General features: G+C 40.3%; 3 protein-coding genes across 3 annotated transcripts; all 3 read right to left on the bottom strand.

Annotated features, from left to right (window-relative positions):
* Positions 1–1,054: 1,054 nt before the first annotated feature.
* zpax1 (zona pellucida protein AX 1) lies at positions 1,055–6,157 on the bottom strand. Its single transcript, XM_061704431.1, has 20 exons — positions 6,087–6,157; positions 5,884–5,976; positions 5,680–5,804; positions 5,022–5,165; positions 4,876–4,941; positions 4,639–4,803; positions 4,482–4,578; positions 4,199–4,416; positions 3,973–4,129; positions 3,378–3,586; positions 3,190–3,307; positions 2,917–3,116; positions 2,740–2,854; positions 2,204–2,373; positions 2,053–2,141; positions 1,846–1,976; positions 1,599–1,788; positions 1,388–1,529; positions 1,192–1,318; positions 1,055–1,128 (listed from the first exon to the last, which is right to left on the bottom strand). Exons 2-20 carry the CDS (start codon positions 5,942–5,944, stop codon positions 1,055–1,057), a joined length of 2,598 nt encoding a protein of 865 aa, XP_061560415.1. The 5' UTR covers positions 5,945–5,976; positions 6,087–6,157.
* A 1,129-nt stretch (positions 6,158–7,286) lies between these two features.
* Positions 7,287–8,371, bottom strand: ttc32 (tetratricopeptide repeat domain 32). The gene is made up of 3 exons (XM_061704773.1): positions 8,249–8,371; positions 7,993–8,159; positions 7,287–7,504 (listed from the first exon to the last, which is right to left on the bottom strand). Exons 1-3 carry the CDS (start codon positions 8,362–8,364, stop codon positions 7,377–7,379), a joined length of 411 nt encoding a protein of 136 aa, XP_061560757.1. The 5' UTR covers positions 8,365–8,371; the 3' UTR covers positions 7,287–7,376.
* Positions 8,372–11,164: 2,793 nt separating this feature from the next.
* matn3a (matrilin 3a) lies at positions 11,165–15,401 on the bottom strand. Its single transcript, XM_061705088.1, has 6 exons — positions 15,319–15,401; positions 13,315–14,132; positions 12,168–12,293; positions 11,893–11,991; positions 11,627–11,696; positions 11,165–11,537 (listed from the first exon to the last, which is right to left on the bottom strand). The coding sequence occupies exons 2-5, from the start codon at positions 13,913–13,915 to the stop codon at positions 11,641–11,643; spliced, it is 882 nt and encodes a 293-aa protein (XP_061561072.1). The 5' UTR covers positions 13,916–14,132; positions 15,319–15,401; the 3' UTR covers positions 11,165–11,537; positions 11,627–11,640.
* Positions 15,402–19,485: the final 4,084 nt, after the last annotated feature.

Here is a 19,485-nt window from a genome sequence, read left to right as displayed (position 1 = left end):
TAGGGCACATATAGACACGGACAACCATTCGCACTCACATTCACGCTGCCGGCACCAAAGTCAGGAGAGTGCACCACTACACTATCAGGGACACATGCACACACATTGAAGCGAATTTATCTCACCAACACACATTGAAGCTAGTTTGTCTTCTCAAAGGTTTCTCATTATTAACCCCTAAACTACTCACTCCAATGATCAGTAGAGCACATTGAGAAAGCAAATCCAGTTTTAAGGACCATATGATTTTTTTTCCAGTTGAATCATTTTATATATCAGGTTTTGAAAGTAATGATTCATCATTTTGGACAAGTGGTGAAAGCATATCTGCCCCACAATTCTGTTGGGGGTTCAAATCCAGGCTGACATTTCTGTGTGGAGTTTGCATGTTTGCCCTAGATTTGATTGTTCGCTCTCAACTGACATGCTGGCTCATCAATCTTGCTACAAAAATGCTAAATTTGTCACATGGTCTCATTTGCTCACCAGAGCTTAGCCTCCTTGACTCCCCCCCCCCCCCCCCAAGTTATCCTAAAGGAGATCGTGTAATCAGTTACAACATATAGTATAGTGTATTGTTTCAACAAGGAATGTGCTAAAATTGAAATTTGAGTTATTGTATCAAGTTCCCAATAATCTTGCCAAGCACATCAACCTTTACATGCTAAAAAAAATAAGGGTGTGGAAAATATGCATTATGCTGATTTAGCCATAATTTAAGGAAACCCTGTACCAGGTAGTCTGTTTACTGTAAATTTTAAATTAAGGCTGTTCAACTTTGGCTGATATTCACTGAATATTCAATTTTGACTCAGAGGCAGGTTTAATAGAGTTTTAGTAGGCAGTGATTTACAATTTCACTGTTGAATTAGCCAATATGCCCAAATTAAACTTGTAGAATGCAGTGTTACACTAAATACATTGGATCCTTTTTGTAAAGTGCAGTCAATTTTGTACCAGCTGGAATCCCAACACAGTATTTAACCATGTAAGCATCTTTCAAATAGTCACAAGTCTGAATAATGAGATGGAACAAGTTTTAATTTAAGAATCTTTATTCAGAGTTAAAGAGGGAAATTGGTCCAGATGAGATCCTCCTTTGCCGGGTTGAGTCTGTGCTTCTCTTTGCTGAAAAACAAGTATTTGTTAATGACATGTTGCTGGAATCAGACTCAATAGTTTAAGACTCACTTCTTTTTACTCCTTTGATTCCATGAAATCCAGAAATGCCGTGACTGCGACGTGGACACTGACCTCTGCAGATGCCGTGTGAGTCACCATTTGTGTCACATATCATTGCATTACAGTGGATGTAGATCTAAATACAAACTCATGTTAGTATTCTGTAAAAGATGCATTCTTTTTAATAGATGCAATAAACTTGTACCTCATCTTTAAGAACCTGGTCATCTTTAATAAAGGTGAACATCTTTACAGAAAAGCGCTTGAAGTGGGGTGGGATGTTGACTCTGGCATCAGCCGTAACAGGGTGGAAGAGTGTAACATAGCTGTCGTCTTTGTTCTCACAACTGTTGATTCAAAATGACCATTAGTGGTGGTGACGAGAGCATGTTGAAGTAATTAAAAGAAAACCTCACGTCTTCACAATGATATCCCAACTGGGCAGAGAATTTCCATCTTCATGAGCAGTGGCCCAGCAGCTTTCCAAAATGAGCTCCAGAGAAGGATCATTAGAATGAGTCAGCTCCACCTCGAAGTACAGAGGCTCCCTGAGGTGTTTCATTACTGGGTAATCTTCAGGTTGGTAGAAGTAGTAATAGGAAGAATCTGAAGAGTAGAAAAATAATTAGCCATCGTCTTGAACATTTTGATAAGAATTCTTACCATGAGCTAGCCTCATTTGCACATCAAGCTGTCCCAAGCCAATCTCTGCTGAGGGGTAAGTGCTGCGAGATTTGTAGCCAAACGCAACAGTCTGAGTGTCATTGACCATGTAGTAGCAGGACACAGTTTGCCTATAGGAGTGAAGAATGCAGCTGAGGTAACAACGAATTAGCCGTGCTTGAAAAGGTGCTCAGGATGAAGATTTACCTATACTCTGGATCATTGGGTGATGTGTAGGAAGTTCCTTTGTAATAGAGGCCAATCTCATTTTGGTACATCATGTAGTTTTCAAAGAACTGGAGACAACACAAGTGTTAGCACACCCACCTAATTTCTGGACAAGGTTAAACAAACTTACAGTTCTAGTGGTTCCACAGGTACCAACACTGAATGAGAAATAAGCGAAGCGGTCATCACTGAACGTTGGTTTACAGAATTTGTCCTTCAAGGTGAGCCAGCTGGGGGTGAGGTTGGGAACTGACTCCACCTTGACAGCCAGCGCAGTCATGGTTCCGTTGGGGTGGCACACTGAGGAGACAAGAAGTTGAAGTTCTATGCCAATGTGGCTTTCACTGCCTTCAATGAAAAGTTTGCTTTCTTGCTAGGAGGCAAATCCTCAAGTCTATTTCAGCATTTCTCTTGGCTGTACTGCTTCTAGTATGACTAGGTTGGATTTTTGTCCAATCAGATTTCAGTCTGCATTGCCATGTCAATATAATCTGCTGAGGGCCTTGAGAATTTGTGCTGGCCCATGCAAATGGTACTAACAGATTTCAAACTTTGGTGGCTAGAACTATGCACTTTTACCCAATGGGTCAGCAAGTCAAGTTTGACCTGCAGAACATTTGGTTATCAGCATCGAGAATACATTTGTCATGCAATTTTCATTCATACCAGTGGTCTTCACGGGGAAGTTGCAGGTCAGATAGAGATCAGCAAGCATCCAGTTGTTGTTTGGTTCCCAAAGCAGCATGTCAAGTCTAGCTCTGATTGAATCTGAAGTTATGAACTGAGAAACAAAAAAGTTATAGAATGCAATTGCAAGTCACCTTGTGTTACAGCTAAGCCTACCTCAAATGCTGTCTCTCTGGCAGTAAAGGGAACAACAAGATTGAGATGGGTCTCATTCTCTTGCAATCTGAAGGCTTGAGCCAGCTCAGGTGTTAGTGGCTGGGATCCAACCTGAGTCTGGAAATTTTTGCCTTGACTTCCAAATGTCACTTCAATATAGAACAGATGCTGATCACAGCTTCCTTGGATGGTGGGAAGAACTTAAGGGAACAGAAAAAGCATTACCTCATGTTCTCAATGCAAGAGAGTGTTCAAATGGGGAACATTTCTTACCAACATCCTGCAGAGATGCCACCACCTCTACTGGGTGAGCAAAAGGAGTTGCTTCAGGATAGATTAAGAAACCCAGGACCAGAGCAAGAGTGTAAGTTGTAACCAAGGGCTCAGGATTCTGTAGAGAGATGAGAATCAGCCTCATTTGCGCTTTTCAATATTGAGAACCCTGTTGTCAGTTTACATACATGTTTGAGTACTTCAGTGAAAGCAAAGGGAACTTTCAGAGAGAAGCTCTTGGTGCCACCAGGATGTCCGTGTTCTTTTACAACAAAGCCTCTGGCTCCACACTCTTCCAAAGTGTATGTGCCAGTAGAGAACGTGATATTTTTCAGCTCCACATCCTCAAGGAAGGTGCCCACGTGGATGCTGAACAACCTCTCCTCTGCATTGGTAACTAAACAAGTGAGAATTTGTAAAGTGGATGTGCTTAACAGAACCCCGAAGAAATTTGTTTTTGAAACTTCAGTGACCTAAATACAAGAATCTAGATTTTTTGTAAAGGTCCCCCACTGCAAAAACTACCATTTAATATACTTTTCAGAGCAACATTACCATTTCCCCTCATCTTAAAGTTATGAGCATGTTTAAAAACAATCTAGGTCATATAATGATTGCAATTGAGGCTACCTACATTTACAAGTTCCTGCTTCAAGTCCTAATTTAATCACTTCTGTGTTTTAGGAACACTGTCTTTATGACTAAAGCATCCAACTGCTTTTGCAAAGATATTTTGTTAGTCTTCCAAGGGCATACATATCACTAGTAGAAATATTGACTTACAGTCAACAGCTTGAGGTGGCCTGGGCATAAGTGGTGTGGTGATGGGGAACAGAATTTTATATCTGGTATCTTCTTGGGTTCTCTCACACCGCCACAGGACTTCAAGCATGGGCTCCACTGTGTAGGTGATGTGGTACTGGTAATCTGGGGCGTGGCTCTGCAATTATGCATAGTTTTAAATAATGTAGATGGCCATGCCGCATACGAGATTTAGGGCACGCCAAACCTTGTTGAAGCCATCAGGAGAACCCACAGGGATCTCTACAATGAGGTGAAAGTCTGTAGCGGACAGAGTGTAACCACGTGCGACCAGCTGACGGCGATCCAGACGCTGCCCGTTGATGCCCATGTACATCTCTAGGATCTTCACACTTCCATCCAGAAGGGGCGTCACACGGCGGGGGACATGCCAAGAGATCACGTCATCAGCGAAGAGGACGCCACCTGTCAGAAGAATCAATTGAGGTTAAACTGAGCCAATATTTAATTTCATGAATCAAGAGCCTCACCTGTAGGGCAAGCAGCCACCATGTTAATTACAGTCAAACCTTCAGGCTTCTTGTGGTAGATGCTAACCTTGAGAAGTTCCATTGGGACTCCAGCCACCTAATGAGCATTTTAGTTATGCTGCTGTTGGTACAACTAGAAATGCAGAGTGTCACTTACATCCTCAGAGTAAGTTTCTGCCGTTTCGTAGGGGCTTCGCACCACCAGACGGCTAGCAGTGGTCATGGCTTTGTATCCGGCTTGTTCGGCCTCATCCTTCATCATCACTACTGCATCAGGTGTGTAGAAAGTCAGCTTCCAGATACCATGCTCTACACCAGGTGCCTAAACAAGGGGATTTGCATTATTACAATGTGAAGGGCACCACCATTTATTACATTGTTTCTATTCACATACACCAGGGACAGCATTCGAGTACTCATCCTTTGTTTCGGGAACAGGTGGGGGCATGTAGTTTGACACCTAAGGAAAATGCATTTACTTTGTTAGCTACAGTACTTTATAAAAATTGCTGAAATGTTACAAAACTAAAATCCACCCACTTCCATGTAGTTTCTGTCACAAAGAATCTCTCTGGTGGCCCAGTGGGTGTAGCTGCAAGTCTTCATCACATTATGAGAGACCACATCTTCTGGTCTATTGCTATACATTTGCAGTTTTAGGCCAATATTAAAGGTGGCATCGTCCTACAAAGTACACATGACTACCAGTTAGAACACCAAAGTCAGTTAAAATATTAGCATTCAGAAATGGCATTAGGTAGTCATGCCTGTTGACGTGACAATTAGACCTTTCCCAAGCACTGTTTTAAAAAATAAAAAAAAGTTAGAAAAGCAAAGCTTTCGCTATACCAAGTAACCAACAAGATATTATTCCCCCCCCCAAAAAAAAGGTAAAACTCAATTGCAAAAAGTAAATTCAGGTTTGCACAGCCAAAGGGAATCTCTTTCCTCCCCCATGACAAGCCAATTTAAACATGCTACTTGGGGACAGAACAGCAGAAAAACAGTTTCAACTTGTAATTTTGAATTTACAAGAACATGAAAGTTCTGAGCCCAAATGAACCCAGCCAGAGTGGTACCATTGCGCTTATCCGGGCAATTACAGCTACAAGCAGTACTACCATTTTATTGTTTGACACAGGTTTGATGCAGCATAGTAAAAAGCCACCAATTCCCACCCAAAAAAATAAATAAATACTTTGTTGTCCACATAGCAGCCCATCAGTGAAGTGTAGATTCTGGTGTTACCCCACAGGTCAGACTCCATGCTGTACCCACACTGAGCAGCCAAGGCAGGTGTTAGAACAATGTGTCGGGTGCCATCTGAGGGAGGGGGCAGCAATCATTTTAAAAACAAGTCATTTAATCTGACCCATTTTTAAACTATTAACACTGTACTCACTGATGGCCTCTACTTCTAGTTGGTTCCCTACAGCCAGGGCTTTGTTCAGGGAGAGCCTCATCAAGTTACCCACACAGTCAGCTTTTAAACCACCTGTGGTAAAAGACAGACAAAGTGGGCACAATGTAGAATTAAAAAATAAATAAATAAAAGTAAAAAAAAAATAAAAAAAAAAAAAAAAAAAAAAAAAAAAAAAAACTTACTTGGCTCTGTGTTGCTCTTAGTATTGGGCTTTGCTTGACTCAAGGCGATCACCACTGCCAGCAGGCTCCGTATCAGTCTTTCAGAACAAACACAAACATTACAAGACTACTCATATTTGAGTAGCAAGAAAATAGATACTCACACATTCTCTGAATATGACATTTTGCAGTCAGCCTGAGTACAGCCACACCATCCAGGGGAAAAAGGGGGGAAAAGGAAAAAAAAAAGTCAAAGGAATGAAACCACTTGCAGAGACTGGCACTCAAAGCCCAGCATGCCCCAGCAACTCTGAAGTGAAGAAGGGGCTGACTGCTTCACCAAGGCCTCGCCACCTGTTTTATATCGCTTGTACTGAGGACGCACAGGTGATCTGCATCCATAATCAAGTCCCTGACTCACAAACACACACATGCACACACATTGAAGCTAATTTATCTCACCAACACACACACTGAAGCTAGTTTGTCTTCTAAAATGTTTCTCATTGTTAACCCCTCAACTACTCGCGCCAACAATCATTAGAGCACATTGAGAAAGGACCATATGAATGATTTTTCCAGTTGTCAGTTGAATCATTTGATGTATCAGGTTTTGAAATGAACGATTCGTCATTGTAGACAAGTGGTGAAAGCATATCTGTCCCACAGTTCCGAGGTTGGGGGTTCAAATCCAGGCTCTGACATTTATCCGTGTGGAGTTTGCATGTTTACCCTGGACTTGTGTGGGGCTTTCTCTCTCAATACTCTGGCAGACATGCTGGCTCATCAATCTTACTCCAGAATATTAATGCAAAATTATTTATTTTGGTCACATGGTCTCGTCTGCTCACCAGAGTTTAGCTTCCTTGACCTTTTATGGGTTATCCTAAAGTGATGGTGTAATCACAGTTACAACATATAGTGTAGTGTAGTACTTGTTTCAACGCATAAGGAATGTGCTAAAATTGACGTTAATGTGGCGTTTTTGTATCCAGCGGTATCAACCTTTACATGCTAAAAAGATTGTGTTCTTGAAAGTATGCATTTTTTTAAATGGTTATTTAGCCATAATTTAGGGAAACCCTGTACCAGGAAGTCTGTTCACTGTAAATATTAAATAAAGACTGTTCCGCTTTGGCTGAGGTCAGTGTGTTCTCCTGAGTGGCATTCTAGTTTTCTTTGTATTTCATCTTTAACTAGACAAATGGGCTTGTGAAGGGACATAAAAACTTTATTTAATATCATTTTGATGAGTTAAGTGTGCATGTATGTACATAAACAACACAGGTTGGACACAAATGATCACATTTGTCAATATTCTCTGTTTGTCTTGTCCTGTTGGTCCAGCAGAGTCCGTCGAAGGCCGACTTTGGCATCCTCAAAGGTTTCGTTGAGCTTTAAAGCTTGTCGGAAATCCCTAACGGCGTCGTCAAAGAAACCTACAAGACATTAAGAGTAGTGAAGGGGATGCTTTTCAAATGAGGTGTCACATTGGCGGGTTGAGTCAGCATTTCCAGTTTCCCACATAGAATTTGGATTGGTACTGTACACACAGCGCCACCTAGTGTCGTAAAGAAGACAACACTTTTATCCAACCCAATGTTGGGCTCTACAAGCAGGTAAATCATGTTAACCTTAAGTCAAATTGTTACGATTATACATTTTTGAAACATTTTTCTATGGCATTTTATAAAAGAAGCAAATATTGTAATATTGGGAAACGGAAACGCTGTATTTTGAGAGGAAAGGGGCATTTGTGACGTTCGGATAACGTTAACACTAAACTTATAATAACTGTTTTGCATTTGACTTGTCCTGTACAATCAAAAGGCACCGCATTTTAAATTTTTATTTATTTTAATTTTTTTATTTTGAAGGCCATCGCCGGAAGCTACCGACATCCCTGGTCCTGAGTGCCTTTCCTTACCCAGTCTATAATTTATTAGTCCTCTGTTGTAGAACGCTACTTCAAACTTGTCATCAGCCTGTATCGCCGAGGTGTAATCCTCGACGGCTTCGTTAAAATCCACCCGAATATACTTTATTTGTCCGCGGTTGTTGTAAGCTGTCGCCAAACAAGAGGCTTCACGTTCCCTGTGAAAACAACATGACATTGTTTTAATTTAGAATTCGAACTGTTATCTATTCTAACTTGCTTAGTTAGACAAAAAAACATCAACAACCTGAAATGTTCACAAGACGAAATGAACCTGTTGTAAAGTTCTTCGGCCCTTTTGAAATTCAGTTTTTTAAACTCAAAGTTGGCATTTTGGAGTATTTGTACACACTCGTCCGCCATTGTTGTGGCCAAATGCGGATGTGACGTCACCCCCGGCTTCGTTTCTGGTGCCTTATGCGAATATATTTCTCGACAAAACCACCATTCAAGTTTAGTTTTAAATTTTGACCCATGTTGAGTTATTTGCGGTTTTGAGACTCTTACAGAATTTCCTTAGTGAAGAACACATCTGTTGGGGTGAAAGTGGCACCTCAACGATGCAGAGGTAAAAAAAAACATACATTACATTGAGTGTATGATCAGAAGAAGACATACGAATCTAATTGTCCAATACACACGGCTATAACATATGAATAGCTCTTTTCCAAAAATGAGATATTAGCCCAATTTTTTTTAAAATGGTAGCTCTTTTATTTTATTGTGTACAGACTTGTGTCATATTTAGATTGCACCAATGCATTCATTTAATGGGATGCAATATTTGTAAAAATGTGGATATCTGGCAACGCAAATTTAATTTATCTCAAAAAAATAAATCCAAATGGATTTAAAGCATTTTGAAAATCGTATGCATATAAGGGACATCTTTCTTGAAGAGACAATTGATTTTATGCAGTAATTGCTATTTAAAATTTAGATTTTATGCAGTAATTGCTATTTACTTGTAAATGGGACCAAACAAGGGCATCGAATGACCATTAAGTTTATTCAGAGTAATCTAAATCTTCTTACTTTATGCAGTGTTTATGGTATAATGGATGCATTTTCTCTTCTTTTTAATCATCCCCTTTTTATTTACAATGACCCATTATGTTCTCGCTCAACTTACTTACTTGAAAAACATGAAAACGACCATGTGAACCCAAAGTAAATGTGGTCCAGCGTGCCGCTCAAGGACTGACATCGCCGGTCGATGCCTTAAATGTCTCTCCGTGCTGTAGTATGCAGTTTAGCGACTGAGAGACTGGACACAAAGTGTTCAAGTCCAAGCGCACCCAGGACAACCATCCATCACACACCTTCAGTCAGTCAGTCGGCCAGTCATCCGGGGCCATTCCTCTTTTTATTCCTTGCAAGGGTGACTGGAGTTCACTTCCCCAGTTTAGGATACGAAAAAAAACATCATGGAAGCATGGATGGTGGATTAAAGGACAATATATAGATAGATGGAAGGATGGATGGACAGAAAATATTGTGACAAAATAATAAAAAATATCCCACAGGGCTACAATTAGAAACTGTGAGATTGAAAGTAGCTAAAAACATTTTTTTTTTGGATGTTAGGAGTCTTTTATTTCCTTCAAAGGCAGGCATATTGGAATTCCTCACCTGGAATCTTTACGCTTTTCCACTTCGCAGCGACATGTCAGTTACATTCGTCTTCTTCCTCCCACTGACACGGCTTCACCTTCCATGTGTGTGGTAACCATGAAAGCTGGCACGGTGGCAAACAAACATAAAGCAGCTGTCTAGTAAAAGAGGAGACACGAGTAGACTGGAGGTAAATGTTGACTCGCGAGGGCGCGCACAGAAGACGCTCTGTGTCCAGCTCACTATCCGGCAAACAAACCAACTCGTCCCAAGCTCACCTTTGACCCCGGAATGTTGTCTGGCGTGACAGTCATGGCGGTAAAATCACATGGTGATGAAAACATGCTGTGGTTCTTATCATATGAGTGCATCATCATGTATTAGGATTATTGAGGGGAGTCAAACTTTAGTAAAATGTGCTGCAGTACATTGTATGTTTCCCAATTTATGATGTGACATACAGGCCAAAAACAAGATTTCCCTCTCACACTCTCCCCAAAAACATTACTCAAAAGAACTCATACATCAAAAGAGCTCTTATACATAACCAAACATGTCCAAAAACATCTCACAAACACACACCCAAAAAAACATTCATAAAAAAAAAAAAAAAAACCTCTTACACTCACCCCCTCCAAATCCACTGCTCTCCCCCTGCCTGCATGGGTTTCCTCCCACATCCCCCCCAAAACAAGTGTGGTATGTTGATTGAAGACTCTAAATTGCCTGTCGGTGTGGATGTGAGTGCGAATGGTTGTTTGTTTCTATGTGCTCTGCAATTGGCTGGCGACCAGTTCGGGGTGTACCCCGCCTCTCACCCGAAGATAGCTGAGATAGGCTATAGGACGCCCGCGACCATAGTGAGGATAAGCGGTACAGAAAATGGATGGATGGATAGTTTTCATCCTTTCAGTTTTTCAGATTTTTTTGAAGCGTGGCTAAAATGGTGCCCAGTGACGCACCTTGGCCAAAGCGGTTGTTAAATACAATCGTCTTTGTGGTGATTCAAATTTATAAGACATTTATTTTCACTTCACATGGACTTCCTTTTACCATGTAATTAGTTCACAAATAGAGTCTTCCCCATCCTCCTAGCGAGTAGTTTCATTTTGTATTTGTGTTTTAAGGTTTTGTTCTGAAAATGCTTTGGCAACTGTGGCTATTCCCCCCCGCCCCGCACTTCTGTCAAGCAGCAGTGTAATTGAAGCTTGCTTAAATTTTGGCTAGCAACACAAAGACAAGAAAAAGAAAGAAAAACAAAATCGACAAAGTGACAGCTCATACATAACTCTAATAACTAGACAGTTGGGGTCCTCATAAGTCCAGGTACCACTGTATTTTATATAACAGTGTCCAAAGAATGGGGACTTAATTGGAAAAGGTTCATGCTTGCTATCGTTCTATTTTATTCAACTTAATATAAATTTTGCCTTGGAAGTAGTAGTAATTTAAGTTTCGTTGTTAGCTGTGCTCTGCTTAGAAATTACAAAAATATTCCTTATGAGCTTATTATAATTTTTTTTAATTCAAACAAAAGATACAGCTCGTGTACAGTATATATATCAACTCATAATATAAATGGATCATCTTCAATATATAACTAAAAAATATAATACTTTTAGCATAAAAAGTAATACAGTTTAAATGCAAATTATTGAACACAATGTATTGTATTTTTATATTTTACCAAAATAGAAAAAAAAACCTAATATGTACACAATACACACGCGTGCAGTTGAGGTCACAAAATGTATTGCAGATCTGAAATTTCTGTGGTGTTTTAAAGATGTGTGTAGGACATAGTCGTTAAAGAGAGCAGACATCACTGCAGATGTGATCTTCACACAATTGCATGCTTGACATCCATCCAGCAGCACATATACACGTTGCAGCAGTCCATGTCTCCGACACCCACTGGCAGCCTGTGCAAATAAATGGAAAGTGTCACGCTGTGTGGTCGCCGGGATGGTATTTTACTGCCCGGCTGCGTCACCCGAGCGTCAACACTCACCCCTTTGTCAAGCGTCACACACGACCCAGCGCCTCCTCCAGGCGTTCGATTCTCCCTGCTACGTCAGCGAGTGGCCCTTGAGTCAAGGAGAGATGTCTGCAAATACGTTTACTGGTACATGCTTTGCAAATACAGTAAAATGTCAGCTAGTCACACATCCATCCATCTATCTATCATCTGTCCATCCTCCATTCAATGTTGTGGCCAGTGGTCGTGCTATACATGCTATACAGTACAGAATGTGTTGTTTATAACAGAAAGGATATATTCAGCAGTCAGCTGCTGCATGGCGGCCTGCGCCTGCTTCTGGAAAGCCCGTCTGGCTTCACACTTGCAAGGATCCACCACCATCTCTACCTTCACCTCTTCATCACAATAAAAGACACCATGTCACGTTGTCAGTTCATTGCATGAAAGTCATATTCAATTGACACATTACCAGTACCATGCATGTTATGATATTAGCAGGTTCAATGTCAGAAACAAGATATTGATATTCACTCCAGGATGTGAATCCATAGAGTGAATTATAAGAGCTTACGTTTCAGCGAACATGTTTTCTGGTCCGCATTCAAGATATAACCAGAGCTGCACTTGCAGTAAAATGAGGCATTGCTGTTGACACAAGTGTGCTCGCAGTCATTTCCAGTGGAACAGGGATCCAGACCTAGGCCAGGATTAAAGGATGGGCAAGCAAAGATTTATTTGCTGGCATACATACAATACAGTATGTGTGGAAAATATTCACAAAACTACATCAGCAACTTTTAATATTGTAAAAGTAATTAGAATCAGCATAGGTTCACTATGTATTTATACAACAGTTATCAATAGGAACGTGACATCATCAAACAGTTCCAAAATAAGTGTTGACAACAGAACCTCAATTGTTCAAACATCTGCACTTCTCAAACAATGTACTCTAACCATTTTTATGGCTATTTTTCACATAACAGTACCTGTAATGTCTGCGCTTGGCTGGCAACCAGTCCAGGGTATAACCAACCCCTCGCCCACAGTCAGCTGGGAAAAGTTTCCTATGAATACAATCAACTCATCCATCCAGCCATCATTTTCTATACCGCTTATCCTGTTAATGGTCACAGGGAGGTGGAGCCTATTCCCGCCAATTTTGAAATAAAGGCAGACTACACCCTGGACTCTTTACCAGTCAATGTCAGGGCACATATAGAGACAGACTACTATTTACTCTCACATTCACAATGTCACTGAGTGGGTACTGAACCAACACTGCCTGCATTGAAGTCAGTGTACCACTACACCATCAGTGACTGCTAAATACAATCTATCATGTTCTGTTTTGTTTTGCATCATCTGGCCATTGGCCTTTTTCAAGCTCATTGGTTTGAAAAAGGGACGTTCTGTCCTCACAATATTTGGAAAAAAAAAAACACAGATACAATATCAAAATTTTAAAGAAAGTGAAAGTTTAAGACTTATTTGACGCTCAAACTTTCCTTTGTATTAATTCTGCAGTTCTAATCAGGTTCTAGTGCCGACACCTGCAGTCCTTGTAGGGGTTCAGAATGTCTTCTTTTAAATTTGTTATTCATTTGAAATGATCTGAAGTGTAGAACGCCCCCGTTAGACTGTAGGTGCCTCCTACCGTGCCACTAGAACCAGGGTTAATGGGACAAGAAGGTCCCGCGGGGCCATCTTTGTCCTACCGCACAGGGTCTCCTGAAACGTGGAGGTGAGCTTCTCAATAACACCGTAGGTCTCCACGTAGAAGACGTGGTCCTCCAGAGGCAAGCTCGCCATCTGCTTCAGAGAAGCCATGTCCGCGCGGTCCACTCCAATAGCGTAGATCTCAATGCCTTCGGCCCGGGCAGCGGCGGAGATGTCCCCCACGTGGTCCTGAGGCCTCCCGTCCGTCACGATGATGGCCACTTTGGCAATGTTGCTGGAGGGAGGCCGGGCTCCAGACTGCTCAGTGAAGGCTTCATTCACCGCCGTCTTGATGGCCAGGCCAGTCATGGTGCCGGCGGCCAGGGGCTCGATGCGGGAGATGGCCTTCTTCATGTCTGGCTTGTTGAAGTGGTCTTTGAGCAGGAACTCTATCTTGACCGTGCTGGCATAGTTGACCACGGCCACTCTGGTGGCATCTGGACCAACAGCCAACGTGTCGACCATGAGTCCCAGGAAGGTCTTGACCTTCTCAAAATCACTGGGGCGAATGCTACGTGAGCTGTCGATGATGAATACCAGGTCCAAAATGCGGCTCCTGCATTGAGACTCCGGTGACTCTGGTAATCGACATGGCAGCATTAAGGCTATCTCGGCATTACATGCTAGTTGTTAGCTCAGACGGCATTGTTGGTCGAACAATGGAAAGAGTGGCACATTGAACCATGAGGAACACGGCTGACTTATACAGTCTCAGATGTATAGAGAATATTATGACTTTGTACATCGTCTCCAGAAGGTAGTCAAATGATACAGGGGCCTGCATTCATTCATTTCACATTGGGCTCATCCTTTCATCCTGAATAAAAAGGATGCCAGACGAGGGGGGGAAAAAAAAAAAAAGATGTTACACTTAAAGATGGACTACAACCCCTTGTTCCTCCCAGTCACTTACACATACAATACCATTCAAACATTTGGACACACCATCTAATTCAATCAATGTAGATCATGTGTCTAAACCTTTAATAGGTACTGAATATTCAACAAGGTTGTAAGAACAACTACATCTTTGCTCCCATTCTCCACGAATTAAAGTGACGGATACAATACGGATACAAGTTATTTCTTGTACCTTATATTGTGACCAGTCCAAGGCACGCTTGTGCAATAAACACAGTCTTTCATCAGCATCTGGATGGACTACAATTGCAAACTTAAATGCAGAGAAATTGGTCCTATATGATGGAAAATGTGAGCAGGTGATGCATTTATAGTTTTGTTGAGTGTCCATGCAAGTTTAAATCAACTTATTGATTAGGGTCAGATGGTGCTGTTTTTTCCTGATAATATTTTTAATCATTAATACAGAGAAGAGATTCAGCTCTACCATTAATGCCTATAAGCGTTTTGTTTATGGAGTAATTTCCTTCTGACTTCCTGTTCCTGCCTTGCATTGCAACAGTTTAGTGGTTGTGGCTTGCATATGCTTTTGGTTTTCATTGGTCTATGGGACAATTATGATTGAGTCCTATGAGATAGCAACATGAGCAGAGGAAAAAAAAAAGATGTATAGCTTTTTTTCATTGTCTATGGGGAAGTTATGATCGAGAGAGATCAATAACAGAAAAAAAAAGAAGCAGTTATGTTGATCTGCATCTTTCTGTCTACACATATATATATATATATATATATATATATATATATATATATATATATATACATACACACACATATATATATACATACACACACATATATATATATATATATTTTTTTTTTTACATGAATCAATAATCTTTTTTTTCCTGTGCAGTTTATATTGCCTATGGAAGACAAACTGGAATGACAGTCCAAAGGCCACTTCAGTTTTTACAGTTATGTACAGTGCCCCACCATTTTTTAAATATAAAAACATCACTTGATTGGACCACACCGACAAATGTACATATTAACCATTAAAGAGTCAACATTAACTGCTAAACTACAAACGCAGAGCAACATAAGCTTTAATAATGGAGCAAACCTGACTAGTAATAGTCTACCTGTCTTCACAGGACTGACGGTGGTCACTGCTGGCGTGGTGGTTGAGGTTGTTGTTGGTGGCAGAGTGGGTGCTATAGTTGGCGCCATAGTTGACGCCGTGGTTAGTCGCAGGGTGGGAGGGACGGTTGGGAGGTACACCACAGGCGTAGTCGACACTGTGGGGGCGGATTTTGTCGAACACGGGCCTTTCGGGTAATAAGGGGCTTCGTGTTTACGGTGGGGGTGGTGCACTACAGGTGGGGCAGGACCTTTGTAAATATGGGGCATCTGTGGTACCAGTTGCCCTTTGAATTTGTGTTGATAGAGCCACAGAGGGACGGTGGGTCTGTGGTAAGTCATTGGAGGAGAAAGAAGAAAAGGTCGATACACTACCGGTGGAGGGATCCTTGGTGGCTGGTAGTGGTAGTGATACCATCCTCTATATGTGTAGTCACCTCTGTGTACTACAGGGCCACCAAAGAGGAGATCATTAGTAGGTGAAAAGGAGGATTGTGTAAATTGACATTATATACACCAAAGCCGCATTTCCACTGAATGGTACATTTCAGGTCAGTTTGCAACAGTACAGTTTGGACCAAATAATCCTGATCAAGCTTATGTTTCCAATGAGGCATATAAAATAGACAGTATTGTAATACTGCAATCGGTATCCCAAATAAAAGGGTTCTGAAAAGTGGTATGGATCAGATATTTACATTAGAAACACTTATTAATGTGTACCAAACTGAAGTGTACTTGGTGGAATTGTGGCTTTAAACTTGTGGATTCATGCAAGCCATGTTTCCATCAAACGATACCGTTCAGTTCAGTTCAGTGGGCCATAATACACTTCAGATTGGTGAATCCTGATCACAGTTGTATCTCTATACAGCGAAACATACTAACACGATACCAACAAAAAGGTTCTGAAATTTAGGACAGTACCCACTGAATTTGAGATTTTTTACAATGGAAACAGAAAATTCAGGATCTGATCAGGTTTACAGTAATACTGCGGTGTATACTGTGGAACTATGTTACCTGGAAAGGTACACCTGAAAAGGGGTTCTCAAAAGTGGCTCGATACGGATAGTATAGAATATTTTGGGATCTTTTATAGTGCATATGCTGGAAAATTAGCAGATTCTACCTGACTGTACCGAATTGTACTTAACTGTAGTGTTGGGTGGAATTGTGGATTTAAGACCACCTACCCTTCGATCAGTGGGTAACTCACTCAACCAGCTAGCCGCAGCCACTCAATGGGAGCGCATGCGTCCTTTTTTTTTTTTTTTTTTTTTTTTAAATTGTGACTTTTGAAGAGAAATGGAGAAAAATAAACACCATACCAAACTGAACTGAGCTATATACTGCATGGTGGAAACAAGGCTTTGGTAACTTACAGTGACAATATACATTACAGTCCAAAACCCTTACTCCACCACAAGCTTTGTTGTTTTAATAATCTTTTAATTATTAATCTCTTTTAATAATCTAGTCATTATTACTTTCCTATAATGCTGGCCTAAGACTTTTGCCGCCAAACTGAACAAAAGCTCAAACGTTTTGTTATGCGTTTGTCTGCTTAATTACTTAATCCTAACTAACCATTTCCTTGTGGAGGGGTAGGGCATGCAAGGAAAAGACCATTACATTTCAGTAAAGATCCTCTCCACAAAAGGTCTTTTTCTGTAATCCAGCTAATGCACAAAGAACCGAAAACATGAGCTCCTGGGCAGAGGTAACGAGCACTTTCTTTTAAGAACAAAGATTAGTGGAATTAGCAATTTACGTAGTTGGGTTGTTTGCAACAAGTCAAGACTTGACATTGCTTGTCAAACATCCAGTCAGAAAACGTCAGTGCCCAATAAATAGCATGCATCTCTAGTATATACGTTTTGCTGTGAAAACTTGGATTGTTGTTAAACAAAAATTGCTCTTTTAATTGGACCGTGACAAAAGTAGATTTCTTGCTGTGCTCAAGACATTCTTATTCATTTTTTTTTACATTTTTTTTTACAGCTAGACTTATTTTTGACAATCAATTACAACTGCTTAAGAATGTAATCTTTCAGGAATAAATACTGTGCATGATTAAATAATGTGGTAACTTTGATGAAAGTAATATGCACACTGTTTTAGTTGACATTAAGCCATATTTCAAATGACTGATAAAAGTATTTCACTTTTAACTCCAACATTGAATTTATGATAGTAATGCTGCATCACTATGGGAAAAGTAAGAATAAAAATTACAATCGTTATAATTCATTCGTAGGTGCAAATTGGCATAGTGTAGTGATATATAACCGCAATAGAGTGCATCAAGAAGCAAGGGAGTCCAAATATTTTGTTTCATCAGAAAAAAAACCCAAAATAAAATACATGTCAAAAGAAATTAAGGTATTTTTGGGGGTTTGGAAAAAAAAAAAAAAAAAAAAAAACCTTGAGAACGTGTTTCTATTTTCACTACCTTAATTAGCCTTATATTTTTTTCAACTTACTCATAGGTATTTAAAAATAGTATATATTCTCAGTAATTTCTTGATTAATTATGATTATTTAAACATCTCTGCATGGTTCAGTGCCAATCTATACCACTGCAAACTACAATAATAGGATAATAAGCATTATTATACATATTATTGTTGCAATTTTTTTTAATCCTGATCTTGCATTGGAGCGCATTAGATTTAGCATGTGAGTGCATATGCTTAATAATTACTCATATTAAATCATTGGAGTTAAAAAGTGCAGTTTTTCCTCTCTTCATAATGTGATAAAAAAAAAATGAAAACTGCATCTTGCATGAGTTTATGAAGTTTAAAGGGAGAGATGAACGTACTTGCTGGGTTGAGGGTCCGCGTGGTTGGTCGTCCGTTGTTTCTGCTCTGTGCAAAGCTCTGCGCGTGGAGGTGGTAAGTGGCCAACACGTCACCAAGCATCAGGAGGGTGCCATACACGACGCCCCACAGCCAGTACTTCATCATCACTATCATCTTGCTTCACAACTGGCACTGGTGGTTTCCTCTCCCCTCCGGGTCCTGAAGCTCCTCATATGAGGAGGCCCAAGGCCAACACGTCACAAGTGTTTTGCAGGTGGGGGCTGGGTCACGTGACCTCCCGGCCTCTGTGAAGGGTGGCATGCAGAGTGGTCGAGCCAAAAGAGGCAAATTCTCGAATAATCTGCACACTCTGGGAAAGAGATCACACCAAGAGTATAAACTTGTAAAGTGGAATACTTGCTTGCATACATTCATACTATTACTACTGTACTGTATCTCTATACTGCACACTCATGGCTGAGTACCTGGCCCCTATTAGGGATAAGGTATTCATTAGAAGGGAGCCATTTATTTGTACAAATGTATGTTGTTTATAACCTTATTAAATAATAAATAATATATAATCCAATATTTGTTTTCTACAAATAATGGTCTTTAATTACTATTTTTTCTTAAACCAACATAGGCACTCATGTTACCAGCGGTCTATTAGGGATCAGGCATTGTTGAGGCCTTTTATTTGTACAAAATGCATATTTATAATTTGAATATTTAGTCATTATACAGAGTACAATTTAAAAATGTATTTTAAATATTAGAATCAATAATTTCCCCTCAACCAACATCAGCACTCATGGCCGCATAATAGGCGTCTATCAGCATAACAGACCCAAGTTCTACTTTTGGCCACAGTACGGCAAGTGATCCTGTTTAACGTAAGCCATTTTTAACTACAAAGAAAAGGTTTTCCAGAGGGAAAAGCGGTAGTTGAAACATACTCTTTCTGGTTCCATAGATAGTTTTCAAATAATCTAACTGGATTTTACCTTTGTTGGACAAGGACATGTCTATTTCAGAATAGAAGTAGTAACGATACGATTTCGATTCGTAAGTCATTCGTTACTGTCGACGTGAGTAGCAAATGGGGTTTTAGAGGGTTTGTCCAACCCCTAGTAGGCCTCCATGACTGGAAAATGGAAATGTTTTTAAAAAGTCAATTAAAGAACTATAGATGGTTTCAACTCTTTATTCAAGTCAAATATATTAAAGTGATTATAATGAAATGGAACCAAAGAAGCATGGTTAAGTAATTGGAGGGCATGCAAAAACAAATCTTTCACGACAGACAAGTTGATGTCAGGCTGGTGAAAAGCAGTTTTTTTTCTCCCTTCCTCCTCATAC

This window comes from Phycodurus eques, chromosome 18 (genome assembly GCF_024500275.1).
Source record: "Phycodurus eques isolate BA_2022a chromosome 18, UOR_Pequ_1.1, whole genome shotgun sequence".
Classification (NCBI taxonomy): Eukaryota; Metazoa; Chordata; class Actinopteri; order Syngnathiformes; family Syngnathidae; genus Phycodurus; species Phycodurus eques.
The sequence above is the reverse complement of the archived record's forward strand: the minus strand, read 5'-3'. Positions and strand labels throughout refer to the sequence as shown.

Excerpts from the sequence above, each read along its gene's own strand:
- zpax1 (XM_061704431.1), bottom strand. The coding sequence starts at position 5,944 with ATGAGGCTCTCCCTGAACAAAGCCCTGGCTGTAGGGAACCAACTAGAA. Across the intron at positions 5,166-5,679 it reads GCTGCTATGTGGACAACAAA|GACGATGCCACCTTTAATAT; the intron begins GTATTTATTTAT and ends TGTACTTTGTAG. Across the intron at positions 4,579-4,638 it reads CAGAAACTTACTCTGAGGAT|GTGGCTGGAGTCCCAATGGA; the intron begins GTAAGTGACACT and ends AATGCTCATTAG.
- ttc32 (XM_061704773.1), bottom strand. The coding sequence starts at position 8,364 with ATGGCGGACGAGTGTGTACAAATACTCCAAAATGCCAACTTTGAGTTT. Across the intron at positions 8,160-8,248 it reads TCGTCTTGTGAACATTTCAG|GGAACGTGAAGCCTCTTGTT; the intron begins GTTGTTGATGTT and ends TTGTTTTCACAG. Across the intron at positions 7,505-7,992 it reads ACTAATAAATTATAGACTGG|GTTTCTTTGACGACGCCGTT; the intron begins GTAAGGAAAGGC and ends AATGTCTTGTAG.
- matn3a (XM_061705088.1), bottom strand. The coding sequence starts at position 13,915 with ATGCTGCCATGTCGATTACCAGAGTCACCGGAGTCTCAATGCAGGAGC. Across the intron at positions 12,294-13,314 it reads GTTTCAGGAGACCCTGTGCG|GTCTGGATCCCTGTTCCACT; the intron begins GTAGGACAAAGA and ends ATCCTGGCCTAG. Across the intron at positions 11,697-11,892 it reads GCAGCAGCTGACTGCTGAAT|TCGCTGACGTAGCAGGGAGA; the intron begins ATATCCTTTCTG and ends CTCAAGGGCCAC.